At 49.8% G+C, this 13,990-nt stretch overlaps 1 protein-coding gene across 1 annotated transcript; it reads left to right on the forward strand.

Moving 5' to 3' along the window:
• Nucleotides 1–1,324: 1,324 nt before the first annotated feature.
• Nucleotides 1,325–11,186, forward strand: IL36RN (interleukin 36 receptor antagonist). The gene is made up of 5 exons (XM_060309964.1): nucleotides 1,325–1,413; nucleotides 7,999–8,052; nucleotides 9,579–9,664; nucleotides 10,663–10,790; nucleotides 10,962–11,186. Exons 1-5 carry the CDS (start codon nucleotides 1,358–1,360, stop codon nucleotides 11,184–11,186), a joined length of 549 nt encoding a protein of 182 aa, XP_060165947.1. The 5' UTR covers nucleotides 1,325–1,357.
• The last annotated feature ends 2,804 nt before the right edge of the window (nucleotides 11,187–13,990 follow it).

The following is a 13,990-nucleotide window of genomic DNA, read 5'->3' on the forward strand; positions in this document are numbered from 1 at the left end:
ACACGGATTGGTCGCAGGATGTTTGAAAGCGACGCATCCAAGCGTGGCCTGCCTGATCCAGACTTGCCAAGAGCGCCCTCTCTGGTGAGGTCACAGTCATGCACACAGAGCCTAGGCGCTGACAGGCAGGAGGAGGGGCGGGCCCAGGGAGCAGGGAGAACGGAGCCAGAGCAGCGCTCTTCCTGAACTGCTGGTTTTTCCCTTCCACGTTTTTGGTTTAATTCCAATTTCACGCTAGGTCCAGAATCTGGTTCAAATCCTAGCTATTCCGCAGACAGAAGTCTGGCAGTGACCAAACCACACAGCCCGTGGGAGGGGAGTCCTCAGGCTCTGGAAACCTCTGAGGTACAGACGAGGGAAGCACCTGGACCTGCTCCGGAGGGTCTCACCTGCATCTGGGATAAAGAGGTTGCCAGCGGCTCTGGCCCCGCCCTTGGTGACTCAGACAGGAGAAACTGCCTGTGGGTACGACACGCACAGGGCCTCCCCCTGCCTCGTGCGTCACGCACAGGCTCCCAGATCCCAGCTTGCAGAACTGGCCCATGCCCAGCCCTCCCACCCTGGAAGATTGCACGGGACTAAGAGGGGGAAACAAAGCCACACGTTTCTGGCTCAGCACCCGGCTGCAGCGCCCGCACCTCAAACCTCCCTGTGATTTCACGGGGAGCCCAGTGTTTTTCAGACGTGCTAAGAGCCCAGAGGCACCTTGCCCTCTGTCGCTCCCACGGTGACTGCAGGGTGTGTCTGGAGCTGGGTTGGGAGTCCAGGGCCATGTCCCTTTCTGCTCAGGGCTCCCTGGAGGCCGTGTCTGTCCATCACCACCGTCTCTCCTGTGCCAGGTGGGGCCTTCATGGACGTTCTGAGCCCCCAGAAGTCACCCCAAGGAGTGAGGAATCCCCGCCATCCTGATGTCTGCCACTGTATTGTCTGTACTGGAGCCGTTTGTCTCTGGACCAACTGGTGGTTCCCATTATCTTTCTCAAAGTTGCTGCTCTTCTCGAGACTTGGTCCTTCCTGCAAACAGACCCCTGGCAGGGAGGTCCCCTAGCCTCCTGCTCTGCCCTCCTTTCCTCTATTGCCTGAATCCGTATGAATTCCATGGTTTATTTGTTCACAGTAGGGGATGGGGTGAGTTAGTCTGGAATCGAACTGCCTGAGTACCAATACTGGGTCCATCTCTTACTAGTTTGTGACCTTGTGACCCAAACTCTCTAAGCCTGATTTTGGCGTATCAGTCAAAGGTGAATAAGAATAGAACTCTTCTCACAGGACCCCTGGCACGATGCCTGTCCTGCTTTTGAGATGGTGCAGCGAGTGACTGTGCAGCGAATGTTAACCTTCTTGGAAATCTTACAGCATGTGCTGCGGCCTCTCAGCCAGGCTGAGGCGGGGACTTCTCCTTCACTGGCCCAGGTAAGCATGTTAGCACATGCAAGGAAGTGTTTGGTCTTGAGCCAGCCCCAGATTTAGGTGAATGGGAACTTGTCCTCTGCTATGGTCCCAGTTTCCTCTTTAAGTACCTGGGGACGAGTGCAGGAGACCGGGAAACACAGAGAGGGCAGGAAGCAGACGTCTGTGGGTTTGTGCTAAGCGCCCTTTTTTTTTTTTTTTTTTTTTTTTGCGGTACGCGGGCCTCTCACTGCTGTGGCCTCTCCCGTTGCGGAGCACAGGCTCCGGACGCGCAGGCTCAGCGGCCATGGCTCACAGGCCCAGCCGCTCTGCGGCATGTGGGATCTTCCCAGACCGGGGCACGAACCCGTGTCTCCTGCATCGGCAGGCAGACTCTCAACCACTGCGCCACCAGGGAAGCCCTACTCTCATCTTTATAGAGAAACAAAAAGGAGGTGAGATGAATCATTACATCAGAGAGATGAAGCGAATTTCCCAAGGCCATGTAGCTGATGATGATGCTGACGATGGTATAGCTGACATTTGAGCACCTACTATGTGCCCAGCACTGTTCTAAACACTTCACGTACATTAACTCATTTAATCTTAACAACCACTCCTGAGTAAGTACTGTTTTTTTTTGTTGTTGGGGTAAAATTATTTTACAATGTGGTGTTAGTTTCTGCTGTACAGTGAAGTGAATCAGCTCTATGTATACATTTATCCCCTCTGTTTTTGCATTTCCTTCCCATTTAGGTCACCACAGAACATTGAGTAGAGTTCCCTGTTCTATACAGCAGGTTCTCATTAGTTATCTCTTTTATACGTATTGGTGTATATATGTCACTCCCAATCTCTCAGTTCACCCCACCTCCCCCTTCCCCCCTTGGTGTGCTTATGTTGGTTCTCTACATCTGTGTCTCTATTTCTGCCTTGCAAACAGGTTCATCTGTACCATTTTTCTGGATTCCACATATATGTGTTAATATACGGTATTTGTTTTTCTCTTTCTGACTTACTTCACTCTGTATGACAGTCTCTAGGTCCATCCACGTCTCTACAAATGACCCAATTTCATTCCTTTTTATGGCTGAGTAATGAGTAAGTACTATTTTTATCCCCATTTCACAGATGAGGACTCCAAACACAGAAAGGTTAAATAACTTGACCAAAGGCACATGCTAATAAGTGACAGATTTTTAAAAAATTCTTCTTTAAAAATTTTATTTATTTATCTTTGGCTGCGTTGGGTCTTTGTTGCTGCACGTGGGATTTCTCTAGTTGCGGTGAGCGGGGGCTACTCTTCATTGCAGTGAGCAGGCTTCTCATTGTGGTGGCTTCTCTTGTTGTGGAGTATGGGCTCTAGGTGCATGGGCTTCAGTAGTTGTGGCACTCGGGCTCAGTAGTTGTGGCTCGTGGGCTCCAGAGCACAGGCTCAGTAGTTGTGGTGCACGGGCTTAATTGCTCCACGGCATGTGGGATCTTCCTGGACCAGAGCTCGAACCCGTGTCCCCTGCATTGGCAGGTGGATTCTTAACCACTGCGCCACCAGGGAAGCCCCAAGTGACAGATTTAGGACTTGAATCCAGACAGTCTTGACCAGAGTTCAGCAAATTTTTCTCTAGAGGGCCAGGTACTAAATATCTTAGGTTTTGCAAACTCTGCGGTTTCTGTCACAAATATTCATTGTTGTCATTGTAGTACAGAAGCATTCATAGGCTGTGTTCACAAATGGGTAAGGCTGTGTTCACAAATGGGTAAGGCTGTGTTCCAATAAAACAAACAGTGGGCCCATCTTAGCCCACGGGCCAAAGTTTGTCCACCTGTGGTCTTAACTGCTACATCAAGAGAATGAAGGGCCAGAAACATCAAAACTCTGAGAAATAAAATCGTAATTGTGAACAAAATGTTAGACAAGTCTCTGGCCTTTTCTACATGACACAGCCTGTAATCCATTCGATGTCATCGCAACATTATTAATTGAAGGCTTACTGTATACTAGGCACCACCTTAAGTGCCTAGAATATGCCAATGAACAAACAGAAAACACCTGCATTTGAATGAGCTTATCTTCCAGCAGGATTGGCAGGGGAGCTGATAAATAATACACATAATTATTATACAAAGAATTATTCAGTGTGCTTACGAATGGGGAGTGCTTTGCAAAGAAATGGAGCGTGGAAAGGGGAATGTGGGAACAGGAAAGAGCAGCATAGGATGATGAATGTAGGTCTCATTGAAAAGGTGACAGTTCAGCAAAGCCTTTAAGGAGTAAGGGAGTGAGCCATGCTGATATCTTGGAGAAGAGCTTTCCAGGCTGAGAGAACAGCCAGTGCAAAGGCCCCGAGGCAAGAGCATGCCTCACTTGTTCAAGAAAGAGCAAGAGTTTCATGTGGCTTGAGGTGGTGAAAGGATGAGATCAGCAGTTAGTGAGAGCCTGATCTGGAAGTATGGTGAAGACTTGCCTTTTACTCCCAGAGACATGGGGAACAGGGGGCTGATGGGATTGGACTCAGATTGTGAAACCATCACTCTCACTCGTGCGTTGTGTCTTGGGGTGAATAGCTTTGGACTCGGGTTTCCTGGGTTTGGTTCTGACTCTAATACAAATTGCAGGTCCAATATCAGGAAACAGTTAATCTTTCTATGCTTGGTTTCCACATCCGTGAATGAGACATAATAATGGTATTTACCACACAGGCCAGTTCTGAGCACAAAATGAGAAAATTCAGGTCAATCATTAAACATTGTTCTGGGGACATAATGAAGACCAAATGAATACTGTTTATTTTAATTATTGTTAAATTTATCTTCTTAATAAAAAACTACCATTTTACTATAATAAACGTTTTGTGAATGTGTGCTTACATACTGATACAGGTGTGTACACGTGTTGTTTGAATCCTCATCTCTCTGTCAAGGGCAGGAGCCACACCTACCTCCAGGGCACTGCTGCTCAAGGGTGGTGGGAAGTCACCTGGGGTAACATTACCCCTCTGCAGGATGGGACAGCGTCTGGGCACCTCCATAGTCCTATAAAATCTGTGAAGTATTGAGCTGTTTCCTAAGAAGGGAGGATAGTCACTGAAGACTGGAGAATGAAAAAACAACAGGAACAACAGAAACAGAAACTGCCAGTCGTGATGACAAGGTGTATCAGTTACCTACTGCTGTGTAAGAAATGATCCCCAAACTTAGCAGCTTAAAACAACAAACATTTATTATTTCATATAGATTCTCAGAATCGGGAATCTGAAAAGTGGCGTTAGCTGGGTGGCCTGACTCAGGGTTTCTCATGAAGTTGCAGTCACGATGTCAGACAGGGTTGCATCATCTGATGGCTCTAATGGGGCTGGTAGGTTTGCGAGTGAGCTGTTGGCTAGAGGTTTGAGCTCCTCACCACGTGGGCCTCTCTGCAGGCTGCTTGTGACACGGTAGCTGGCTTCTCCCAGGTGAGTGGTTCAAGAAAGGTCCAGGGGGAAGCTGCAATGCCTTCTACCATCTAGCCTCAGAAGTGGCATGCTACCACTTCCACCATATAGTATATTATTTAGAAACAAGTCACTAAGTCCAGCCACGCTCAAAGGAAGGAGGATGAAGCTCCACCTCTTAAAGGGTGGAGTATCAAAGAATCTGTGAACATAATTTAAAGCCACCACACATGGTGTGTGAGTCTGGGGCAAAATAACGTTGTTTTCGCTAACGCCAGTTTCATTTTCAAAAAACCCAAAACATGACTCTCATACAAACACATAGTGAGCATGTGTCAAAGATTTATCTTTGGGCTTCCCTGGTGGCGCGGTGGTTGAGAGTCCGCCTGCCGATGCAGGGGACACGGGTTCGTGCCCCGGTCCAGGAAGATCCCACATGCCGCGGAGCGGCTGGGCCCGTGAGCCACGGCCACTGAGCCTGCGCGTCCGGAGCCTGTGCTCCGCAACGGGAGAGGCCACAACAGTGAGAGGCCCGCGTAACACACACACACACACACACACACACACACACACACACAAAAGATTTATCTTTATTAATAAATGAAGGAACTGGCAGGATGATAAAGTTAATTCAAAAGATAAGTTAAGGAACAGAGGCTTGTATGATCAGTCAGGAAAAAAATTGTGGAGTAGATTGGCTTAGATAAAAAAAAAAAACTGCTTAATGAATTGCAAGGCAATCCAACTGTACCCTTTGAGGTTATCTTTTCTATTAAGCAGGAATCATTTGAAATTTATCAATCTTCTCTTAGTTCACATCTAACTTCACAGAGTTTGATAGCTAATCCATGGTAGTTAGTAAGTCAAACAAAGACAGATGTTCCCCAGGGAACTGAGCAATTGTTGGTGGGACTGTTTGAGGATGCTCCAGTATGACACTGAGAGCACATGATGTCATCATTGTGTTTTATTTTCAAGTTTGGAGAAATTTTCTTAACAGGGGTTTGTTTTATTTTTCGTACTTTCACCTTCCTGGCTCATCCATTTGTTGTCCCGTCCATCCGCTCTGTATCCATCCCCTGTTATGCACATGGTGGAGTAGACCGAGCTGGCGGAGACATCCCCCTGAATCCTCGGCATCCCGGGGGTGGGCAGCCACGTACTGGCTTCATTCTTTATTAGCAGAATGAGGAAAGCGCTTGATGAAGCTCCACGGCAGTGTCCTGGGGTGCAATTCACTGGGGTTAGGAAATCAGAGAGGGCAACCAGGGCAGATGACATTTTACCTTTTTAGGGGAAACAAAATCTTCTCTATTATCACTTTGTAAATGAAAGCCTGTTTGCTTAAAGCCACTTTGCCTAATGGCCAACTCCTTCTGGAGTTTCTTTTTTCTTTTGTTCTTTTTTGCAAGTATTTGCACAAATAGTGTTATTTTTGTTTGGTCAATTTATGGCCAATTCAACAATTTTGCATAAGCCTCTACATTTTCTGAAAGGTGTTTATCACGTTAGTGGCATTATGAGTGTTGAGTTATTTTTCTATCCTTTGAACAACTTGATATTTTATTTATTTTTGAACACTTTAAGGACATTTTAGCCCATGAGCCTGAATACAGTTTCTTTAAAAGGTATGCCTTAGGGCTTCCCTGGTGGCGCAGTGGTTGAGAGTCCGCCTGCCGATGCAGGGGACACGAGTTCGTGCCCCGGTCTGGCAAGATCCCACATGCCGTGGAGCGGCTGGGCCCGTGAGCCATGGCCGCTGAGCCTGCGCGTCCGGAGCCTGTGCTCCGCAACGGGAGCGGCCACGGCGGTGAAAAAAAAAAAAGGTATGCCTTAGCAATAAATGGTTATCCATGGTGCTCAAGACAAAATTAATTTGTCATTATGCACTGACCCTTACCTTTCATTTAGATCCATCACAGAGAGTGTATGGATGGATTAAAACAACATGCATCGTTACACAGTCACATGTTATTTTACCAGTTAGGTACTGAAGAAAGATCAATCATAGATGGCCCAAGCTAGGTTTTATTTCCAAGGGATATAATCAGACACTTGAGCAAAGAAGTTTGTCAAAACATGCTTTTCAATGACACATAATAATAATAACAATAAGGACTAATAATAACAGATCGGTATAAATAAATGATGTTGCATTTGTAGAATGAAATACTATATGGCTATTCAGTATTCTGATATCATTGTACTGGGTATGGAAGGAGATTCTGCTATCTTGCTACATGAAAAAAGCGTGCTGGAATGAGTGCAGGTTCTGGGATGCAGTCGTGTGTAAAGCTGTGATGGTTACAGGCGTGTATGTGCAGGGGAAAAACTGTTGTCCTTGGTTTGCTGATGACGCACACACTGGAGATTAGTATCCATGTGTTTTGTTTTGTTTTGTCAATACGGATTTTCACGTTAATCTACAATGAATACGTAGACTTAACATCCCCTAAGCAGGAGAGCTCCACCTCTAGCATTTCCCGTAGTCCCGGCAAAGGCAGAAAGGAAGGAAGGAAAGAAGGAAGGAAGGAAGAGAGGGAGGGAGAAAAGAAGAAAGGAAAGAGGGAAAGGAAGGAGGGAGGGAACAAAAGAGGGAGAGAAGGAAGGAGGGGAGGGAGGAAGGAGGAAAGGGGGTTGTTCTAAAATATGCTTTCCTTGAGCTGTTCTCTGCATGATACCCCTGGGTCTGGAAGGGCCACATGTCCAGGAGCTGAGTGCTCACTAAGGGCTGCAAAGCCCCTGGAAGTTCTTCAGAATTGCTAGAAGAAGACTGTCTCTTCAGAATTGCTAGAAGAAGACTGTCTCCAGCAGCTTCCGTCCCTGAGAGAGATAATGAGCATCAGGTGTTTCTGGAAGCGTCAGGTGGTGTGAAATCACTCTGGAAACCCCCCTTCTCCGGAGGCTGAGGCAGTTTCAGGGGCCCCACCCTAGGGCGTCACTCAAAGGGCTGAGGCAACCTCGGAGGAGCGGGCAGACACCTCGGGTCCTGCCAAGAGAAAGGAGCAGTCTGAGGTGTCCTCTGGGGAGCTGGGCTTCACCTCTCCTAACCCCAGACCTAGAATCCCCTGATCCTTGGGGGCTGTTCGTATGCCGGGGCGCTCAGGGGGCTGCTTACTGGGGCCCCTGCCGGCTCAGCCTCTATCTCCACCTAAGATTTTCTGTTATCTCAAAATAGGAGTGTCAACACACAGAAGATCGAGATGGTCCTGAGTGGGGCGCTGTGCTTCCGGTGAGTATCTGAGCCTCTGCTTGGGTCATGTCCTCTGCGGGGGAGTGAATTCTGGGTAGATCTGTTGTCCAGCCTTTCCGGGGAGGGCGCTGTGATTGTCCCACAGGTGGGATGGGCAGCTGGGAAGGTGTGAACAGCAACTCCCTGCCCTTAGAGGAGTTCTTCCAGCCTCTTCAGACGGGAGCAGGCCCTCTCCTGGGGCTTCCCTGATGAGAGGGGCTTGTGGCCTCATCCCTTTTAGGGAGTTAGGAGGCCCGGCTTAGAGCCCTGCTGTTACCACCCACTGCAGTGAAGAGATGTCAATCCAACCACTACCTCCTGGCTGCCCTCTGGGACAAGACAGCAGCAGCGAAACTCTTCTATCAGTCAGCCTGTCTGTCCATTGGCATGTGCTGAGCCAGGGGCTCTACAATGAGCTGGACTTTTGCAATAGTGAATGAGAAGAATCTTGCTCTCACTGAGCTCGGAGTCTAGTATAGCTTTTCCCAAGGTGCGTTCTGTGGAACCCCAGTCCTACGAGTGTCTCTATACAATGATGCTCCTCGGTCCAGGAAATGTGGGAAATATGCTTTCTAAGTCCCCTTAAAAAAGGACCATAGCACACTTCAGCATATTAGTCACTTTGAAGTAGAGATTTGTTTAATTGTGTTTAGTCAGCATTGAACCAATTTGTACACATCTGGAGGAACCCCCTTTAGAGTACAGCTTTCGCCTCACAGGATGTCAGAAAATCAACTGAGATTGTAGGTGTGAATTAAATTTGAAAAGCAAAATGAACGAATTTTAAATGTAAAGAAATCCCTCACGTGGTAGGGACTGTATGGCCAAGCGGAAGTAAATGCACCAAACAGAAGTAAAGGCGGAAGTCAGTCAAGGCGCATTTTTATCCTGAAGAGGCCTGGGCAGCATCTGTCCCATCTTCTTAGTTTAGCAATGAGGAGACTCAGGCCCAGAGAGGGTGAATAACTTGTCTGTCGTGACTCAGCAGTGATGGCGGCAGAGCCGGGATGAGAACACAGGACTCTGACTCAGTTTAGTTTCTTTTCCAACATGACACCGGGAAGAGTCTGGTTAGCGTAGAAAAGGTTGAATAGGATGGGCTTACCTGGTGGCGCAGTGGTTGAGAGTCCGCCTGCCGATGCAGGGGACACGGGTTCATGCCCCGGTCAGGGAAGATCCCACATGCCGCAGAGCGGCTGGGCCCGTGAGCCATGACCGCTGAGCCTGCGCGTCTGGAGCCTGCGCTCTGCAACGGGAGAGGCCACAACGGTGAGAGGCCCGTGTACTGCAAAAAAAAACAACAAAAAAAATACAGATTGAATAGGATGAAGGGGCAAACCCCAGACTCAGATGGGAGGCTGTGGCCTTGTCCTGGCGGTAGGCATGAGCCCCCAGGGCTGGGAGAGAAGGTTCTGGCTCAGTGGGAAGACAGGGTGACGGTGCCTGAGACTGGGGGACTCTCAGAGCCCAGGCAAGCTGGAGCACCCACCACCTGCCCTGAGTGTCATCCTGTCCTGATGCTTTAGAATGAAGGATGCGGCACTGAAGGTGCTTTATCTGCAAGATAACCAGCTTCAAGCCGGAGCGCTGCAAGCAGGGAAGGTCATTAAAGGTTGGTGGCAAATGAGGACCCTACTTCCCTAGGTTTCTAAATATTCTGAGGGGAGGGGGCCTGAAGAGGGCTTAGAAACATTGGCACAAGCCAGCAGACCCTGGGCCTGACACAGTAGACGGGGCGTCAGAAAACCAGGCTCTGAGCAAGGACAAATAAAATAGCACACCTTCCGGCATGGCGTCATGCCCCAGTCCCACCGGAAGCCTCTAAGCAAAGGTGGGATTATTTTCCAAGATAGCTGTTTTGTCATTTCCTCGCAGGTGGACTTGGGTCCAACATCCCTTTTTGTGGGAGCCAGTGCTGAGGAGAGCCCTAAAGCAGGCTCTCTACACCCTCACTCCCATGTGGGAGTGGGTTTCTGCCCCTTTGCCCCTGGTCCTCTCGGTGCTCTGAGGGTCCTCAGTCACTCAGAGTGGTGGGGCCTAGAGCAGCAGGTGATGCCATCTGGCCTCGTGCTCATTCACGCAGCCCCACACAGTGTGACAGGACCTTCTCCCTAGAGTGGCACATACCTACTCGCCTAGAACAGCCTTACTGGGCGCTGGGGCCAGGCAGAGCCCTCTGTGAGGCTGAGTGTGTGTGTGTGTGAGATGGAGGGATTTTACAGAGAAAAGTGAGACCCTTTTCTGTTCTCAGGAATCTCACAGGGGGTGGAAAGATACCAACTAACTCTAATAGGAGGTTTATCAAGACAGGTTACAGAAAAGAGGCTGGAAGGTCGAGGGGCATTAAAAGAGGTGGTCAGTCTCCCTTTGGGCTTGGAGAAGACTTGAACTTTTGACCCTGGAGTGGGCGTGGGGTTGGGAGGTGGTACCGTGTGCTATCTGCCTTGACTTCCACTGGACCAGCTGGCAGGAGACCCCCCTTCCCTACATGACAGCTGTTATGAGGCTCCCCTTCTGTCCAGCCTGGGGACAGGAGGCCTGATACAGCCCATGATGGGGCAGAGGGAGGGAAGGGCGGCCAAGGTCCCTGCATCTGCTTCCTTCCTCTAGGTGAGGAGATCAGCGTGGTCCCCAATCGGTATCTGGATGCCGAGCTCTCTCCAGTCATCCTGGGCGTCCAGGGTGGGAGCCAGTGCCTGTCGTGTGGGATGGAGCAGGAACCGACTCTGAAACTAGAGGTGGGTCCTGTTGGGGGTGCCTCACCACGTGGCTTCACTAAGTCAAAGATGCCGATGCCACGGCTTCCTGGGCTCCTCTCCCTCCAGGGTTCTGTTAATTATGGCTCCGCCTCCCTGTGCCTTGGGGCCGGCCCCTACCCCTCAGCCACCTGCCGTGCCCTTTGATTGCAGCCAGTGAACATCATGGAGCTCTACCACAGTGCCGAGGAGGCCAAGAGATTCACCTTCTACCGGTGGGATACGGGGCTCACCTCTAGCTTCGAGGTGGCCGCCTACCCGGGCTGGTTTCTCTGCACCATGCCTGAAGTGGACCAGCCTCTCCGGGTCACTCAGCTCCCGAAGGACACCAGCTTGGACGGCCCCATCACGGACTTCTACTTCCAGCAGTGTGACTAGGGCGACATGCCCCCAGGGCTCCTGGGGCGGGCCAGCTTGGGCAGGGCCAGGAGGTGTAGGAGGAGACCCGTGGTGATGAACCCACCTCTGCTCTCAGGGCCTCCACCGTGGAGGGGCTGGGCACACGGCCACTCTTCCTCCCTGTTTCCCAGGTTGGGTAAATCCTTCTGAGATTTGGGGCTTAGTCCACAGTTTTCTTTTCTGCTGGGTGGCACTACTGATGTGAAACCTTGCAGAAAGGTAAAATAAACCCCTAAGGGGTCAGGGGCAGGGGCAGGGGAGCAGTGGGAATCCTTCATGCTTTGTGGTAACGTACAGGTAACAGTCCTGTGCTTTGACCTGGATTGGTCACAGTCTTCTGAGATTCCAAGAGGTGGGATCCAGCCTCCAAGGGGTCTCCTGGGCTGGTGGAATACTGTTCCCCACAATTCATGTCCTTCTGGGAACCTCAGACTGTGATCTTTGTCAACTGAAAAAAGATGTACAACCTTAAGTTGAGAGTTATGTTTTATTTGCTGGGCATTCTGAGGGCTTCAAGCCTGGAAGACAGCCTCTCAGATAACTCTAAGGGACTGCTCCAAAGAGGCAAGCGGGAAGCCGGGATATATAGGAGTTTTTGCAACAAAGACCAGGTATTCGGAACATCAAAGATGATTGTTAATTTAAGGCAATCAGACATCTCAAGTTAAGGAATTCAGCGCTTTTCTATATATGGGAAGATGCAAGATTCTGGGCTCACTGGAATCTTTCCTTTGATAGGCACCTCAGCTATCTGGGGCCAGTATCCTGTGTTTTCTCATCCGGGGTTTCCTCAGGATGCACTGTGGTGGGTGGCTGCAGCTATGGGCATTCTGTTTCCATCCTGAGTTCCCTCAGACCTCACTGCTGGGGGAGGCTGTAATGTGATGGCTTGGTGGCTACCACATCCTCTGGTTACTGAAATGGCAGGCAATATTTTTCATTCACACCTTGTTTGGAGGTAGGGTCTTTGTAGATGCAATTAGTTAAGAGGTCATGCTGTATGAGGGTGAACCCTAAATCCAGCAGGACTTCTGTTCTTGTAAGAAGAAAGAAACCCAGAGAAGGAGGCCATGAGAAGATGGAGGCTGAGGAGAATGCCACAGGCAAGGTGTGCCAGTGATTGGGGCACCATCAGAAGCGAGGAGGCAGGTTCTTCCACAGAGCCTTCGGAGGGAGCTCGGGAGCCTTCGAATCTCCTGAACTGCGCGAGAATAAATTTCTGTGGTTTGAAGCCACCAAGTTTGTGGTAATTGGTTAGGGCAGCCCCAAGGAATGAAGACAGCAGCCAATGATCCCCATCTCTTGGTATTCACACCCCCTGTGTGCCCCCGCCCACACTGGACCAGAGTTGTCTCCATGACCAGTAGAATGCTGCAGAAGTGATGTTATGCCGCTTCTGAGATTAGGTAATAAAAGACACTGTGGCTTCTATCTTGGTCTCTGTTTCTTTCTTCACTTGCTCTGGGGGAAGCCAGGTACCATGTGTGAGCTGCCCTGTAAGGAGACCCATTGGTGAAAAATGAAGCCTCTTGACAACTGCCACACCAAGGAGCTTAGAGTCAGCTCCTCCAGCCCAGGCAAGCCTTCGGGCGATGCGGCCCTGGCTGACTGCAATCTAGTGAGAGACTCTGAAGAGAATCACCCAGCTAAACTGCTCTAGAGTCCCAACCCTCAGAAACTTGGAGAAAGTTAAGTGTTCCTGCATTAAGTTGTTAAAGTTTGGGGTCACTTGTTACACAGCAATAGATAACTACTATGCAGGGGAAGAGAAACAAATTCGTTATTTTATTATGATTGCAATTTTCTCCATGACTTTTATTTTCCCTCCCAAAATGAGCACCAACCCTTTTATTTCCACAAACATCTGATTTAAAAGCGGATCGTACCAAATTGGTTGAATATTCTCTGTTCCCACAAGGTTTAGATCTTCCCTGACTACCTTTGCACCTTCAGACATACGTGCCAGGGACTGTGACTCCAGGGTCCCTGCCTAAAGTCTGGGGAATGAGAACAGAAGCCAGAGGAGGGGCTCAAGTCGGAGCCCCAGGAGTTCCATCTGTGCCTCACCAGTCAGACCAGCCTGGCAGGTTCACCTTCTGCTGAAAGACCAGCAAGGGAGAGGCCAGGCCATAGCGTCTGCCTCTGGGGATTGCAGCGGCTCCAGCCCAGACGCAGCTCAAGTCCCTGGGCAGCAGGCAGCACAGCTGCTACCACAGGCCCCTCAGGGCTGCCGAGAACAGACCTAGCTCACGCTCTCCTTCTGCCCACAGGCCCAGCCGCAGTCTCATATTGTCACCTCCTCTGAGGAGCCTTTGCCGAGTGGAGGTCCCTGGTCATCTGCTCTGACAGGGCTTTGTGCTTCACGCTATGCTAACTCCCCCTCCTTGTAATAAATTGACTTGGGGTCTGAGGCCCCTAAAATCACCTCCAGGTCAAGGCTGTGTCAGTTTTGTTTCCGAGCACCTCGAATAATGTTTGGCAAATAAGCGGGACCCAGTAAGTGTTGAATGTGGAAACGATTCCTCCACCTTGGAATATTCTTTCTCTCTCCTCCGCCCACCTGGCAGGGAGCGGCTGAAATTTCACCTCATTCTTGAAGCTTTCTGCAGCCTGAAGTGATTGCTTCATCATTTGTAGGATTAAAGAATTCAAAAGGGCTTTAGCAGGGACGAGCTGACACAAGTAGATGAAAAGGGAGGAACAGAGACCTCCCTGGCGGTCCAGTGGATACGGCTCTGAGTTCCCAACGCAGGATCTTTTTTGGTTGCGGCATGCGGGATCTA

Source organism: Globicephala melas, chromosome 12, assembly GCF_963455315.2.
Source record: "Globicephala melas chromosome 12, mGloMel1.2, whole genome shotgun sequence".
Taxonomy (NCBI): domain Eukaryota; kingdom Metazoa; phylum Chordata; class Mammalia; order Artiodactyla; family Delphinidae; genus Globicephala; species Globicephala melas.

What these genes read in the sequence shown, in the direction of transcription:
- IL36RN (XM_060309964.1), top strand. Translation starts at nt 1,358, where the DNA reads ATGTGCTGCGGCCTCTCAGCCAGGCTGAGGCGGGGACTTCTCCTTCAC. An exon ending in AGCAGGGAAGGTCATTAAAG is followed by an intron (nt 9,665 to 10,662) that starts GTTGGTGGCAAA and finishes TCCTTCCTCTAG; the next exon opens with GTGAGGAGATCAGCGTGGTC. An exon ending in AACCGACTCTGAAACTAGAG is followed by an intron (nt 10,791 to 10,961) that starts GTGGGTCCTGTT and finishes CTTTGATTGCAG; the next exon opens with CCAGTGAACATCATGGAGCT.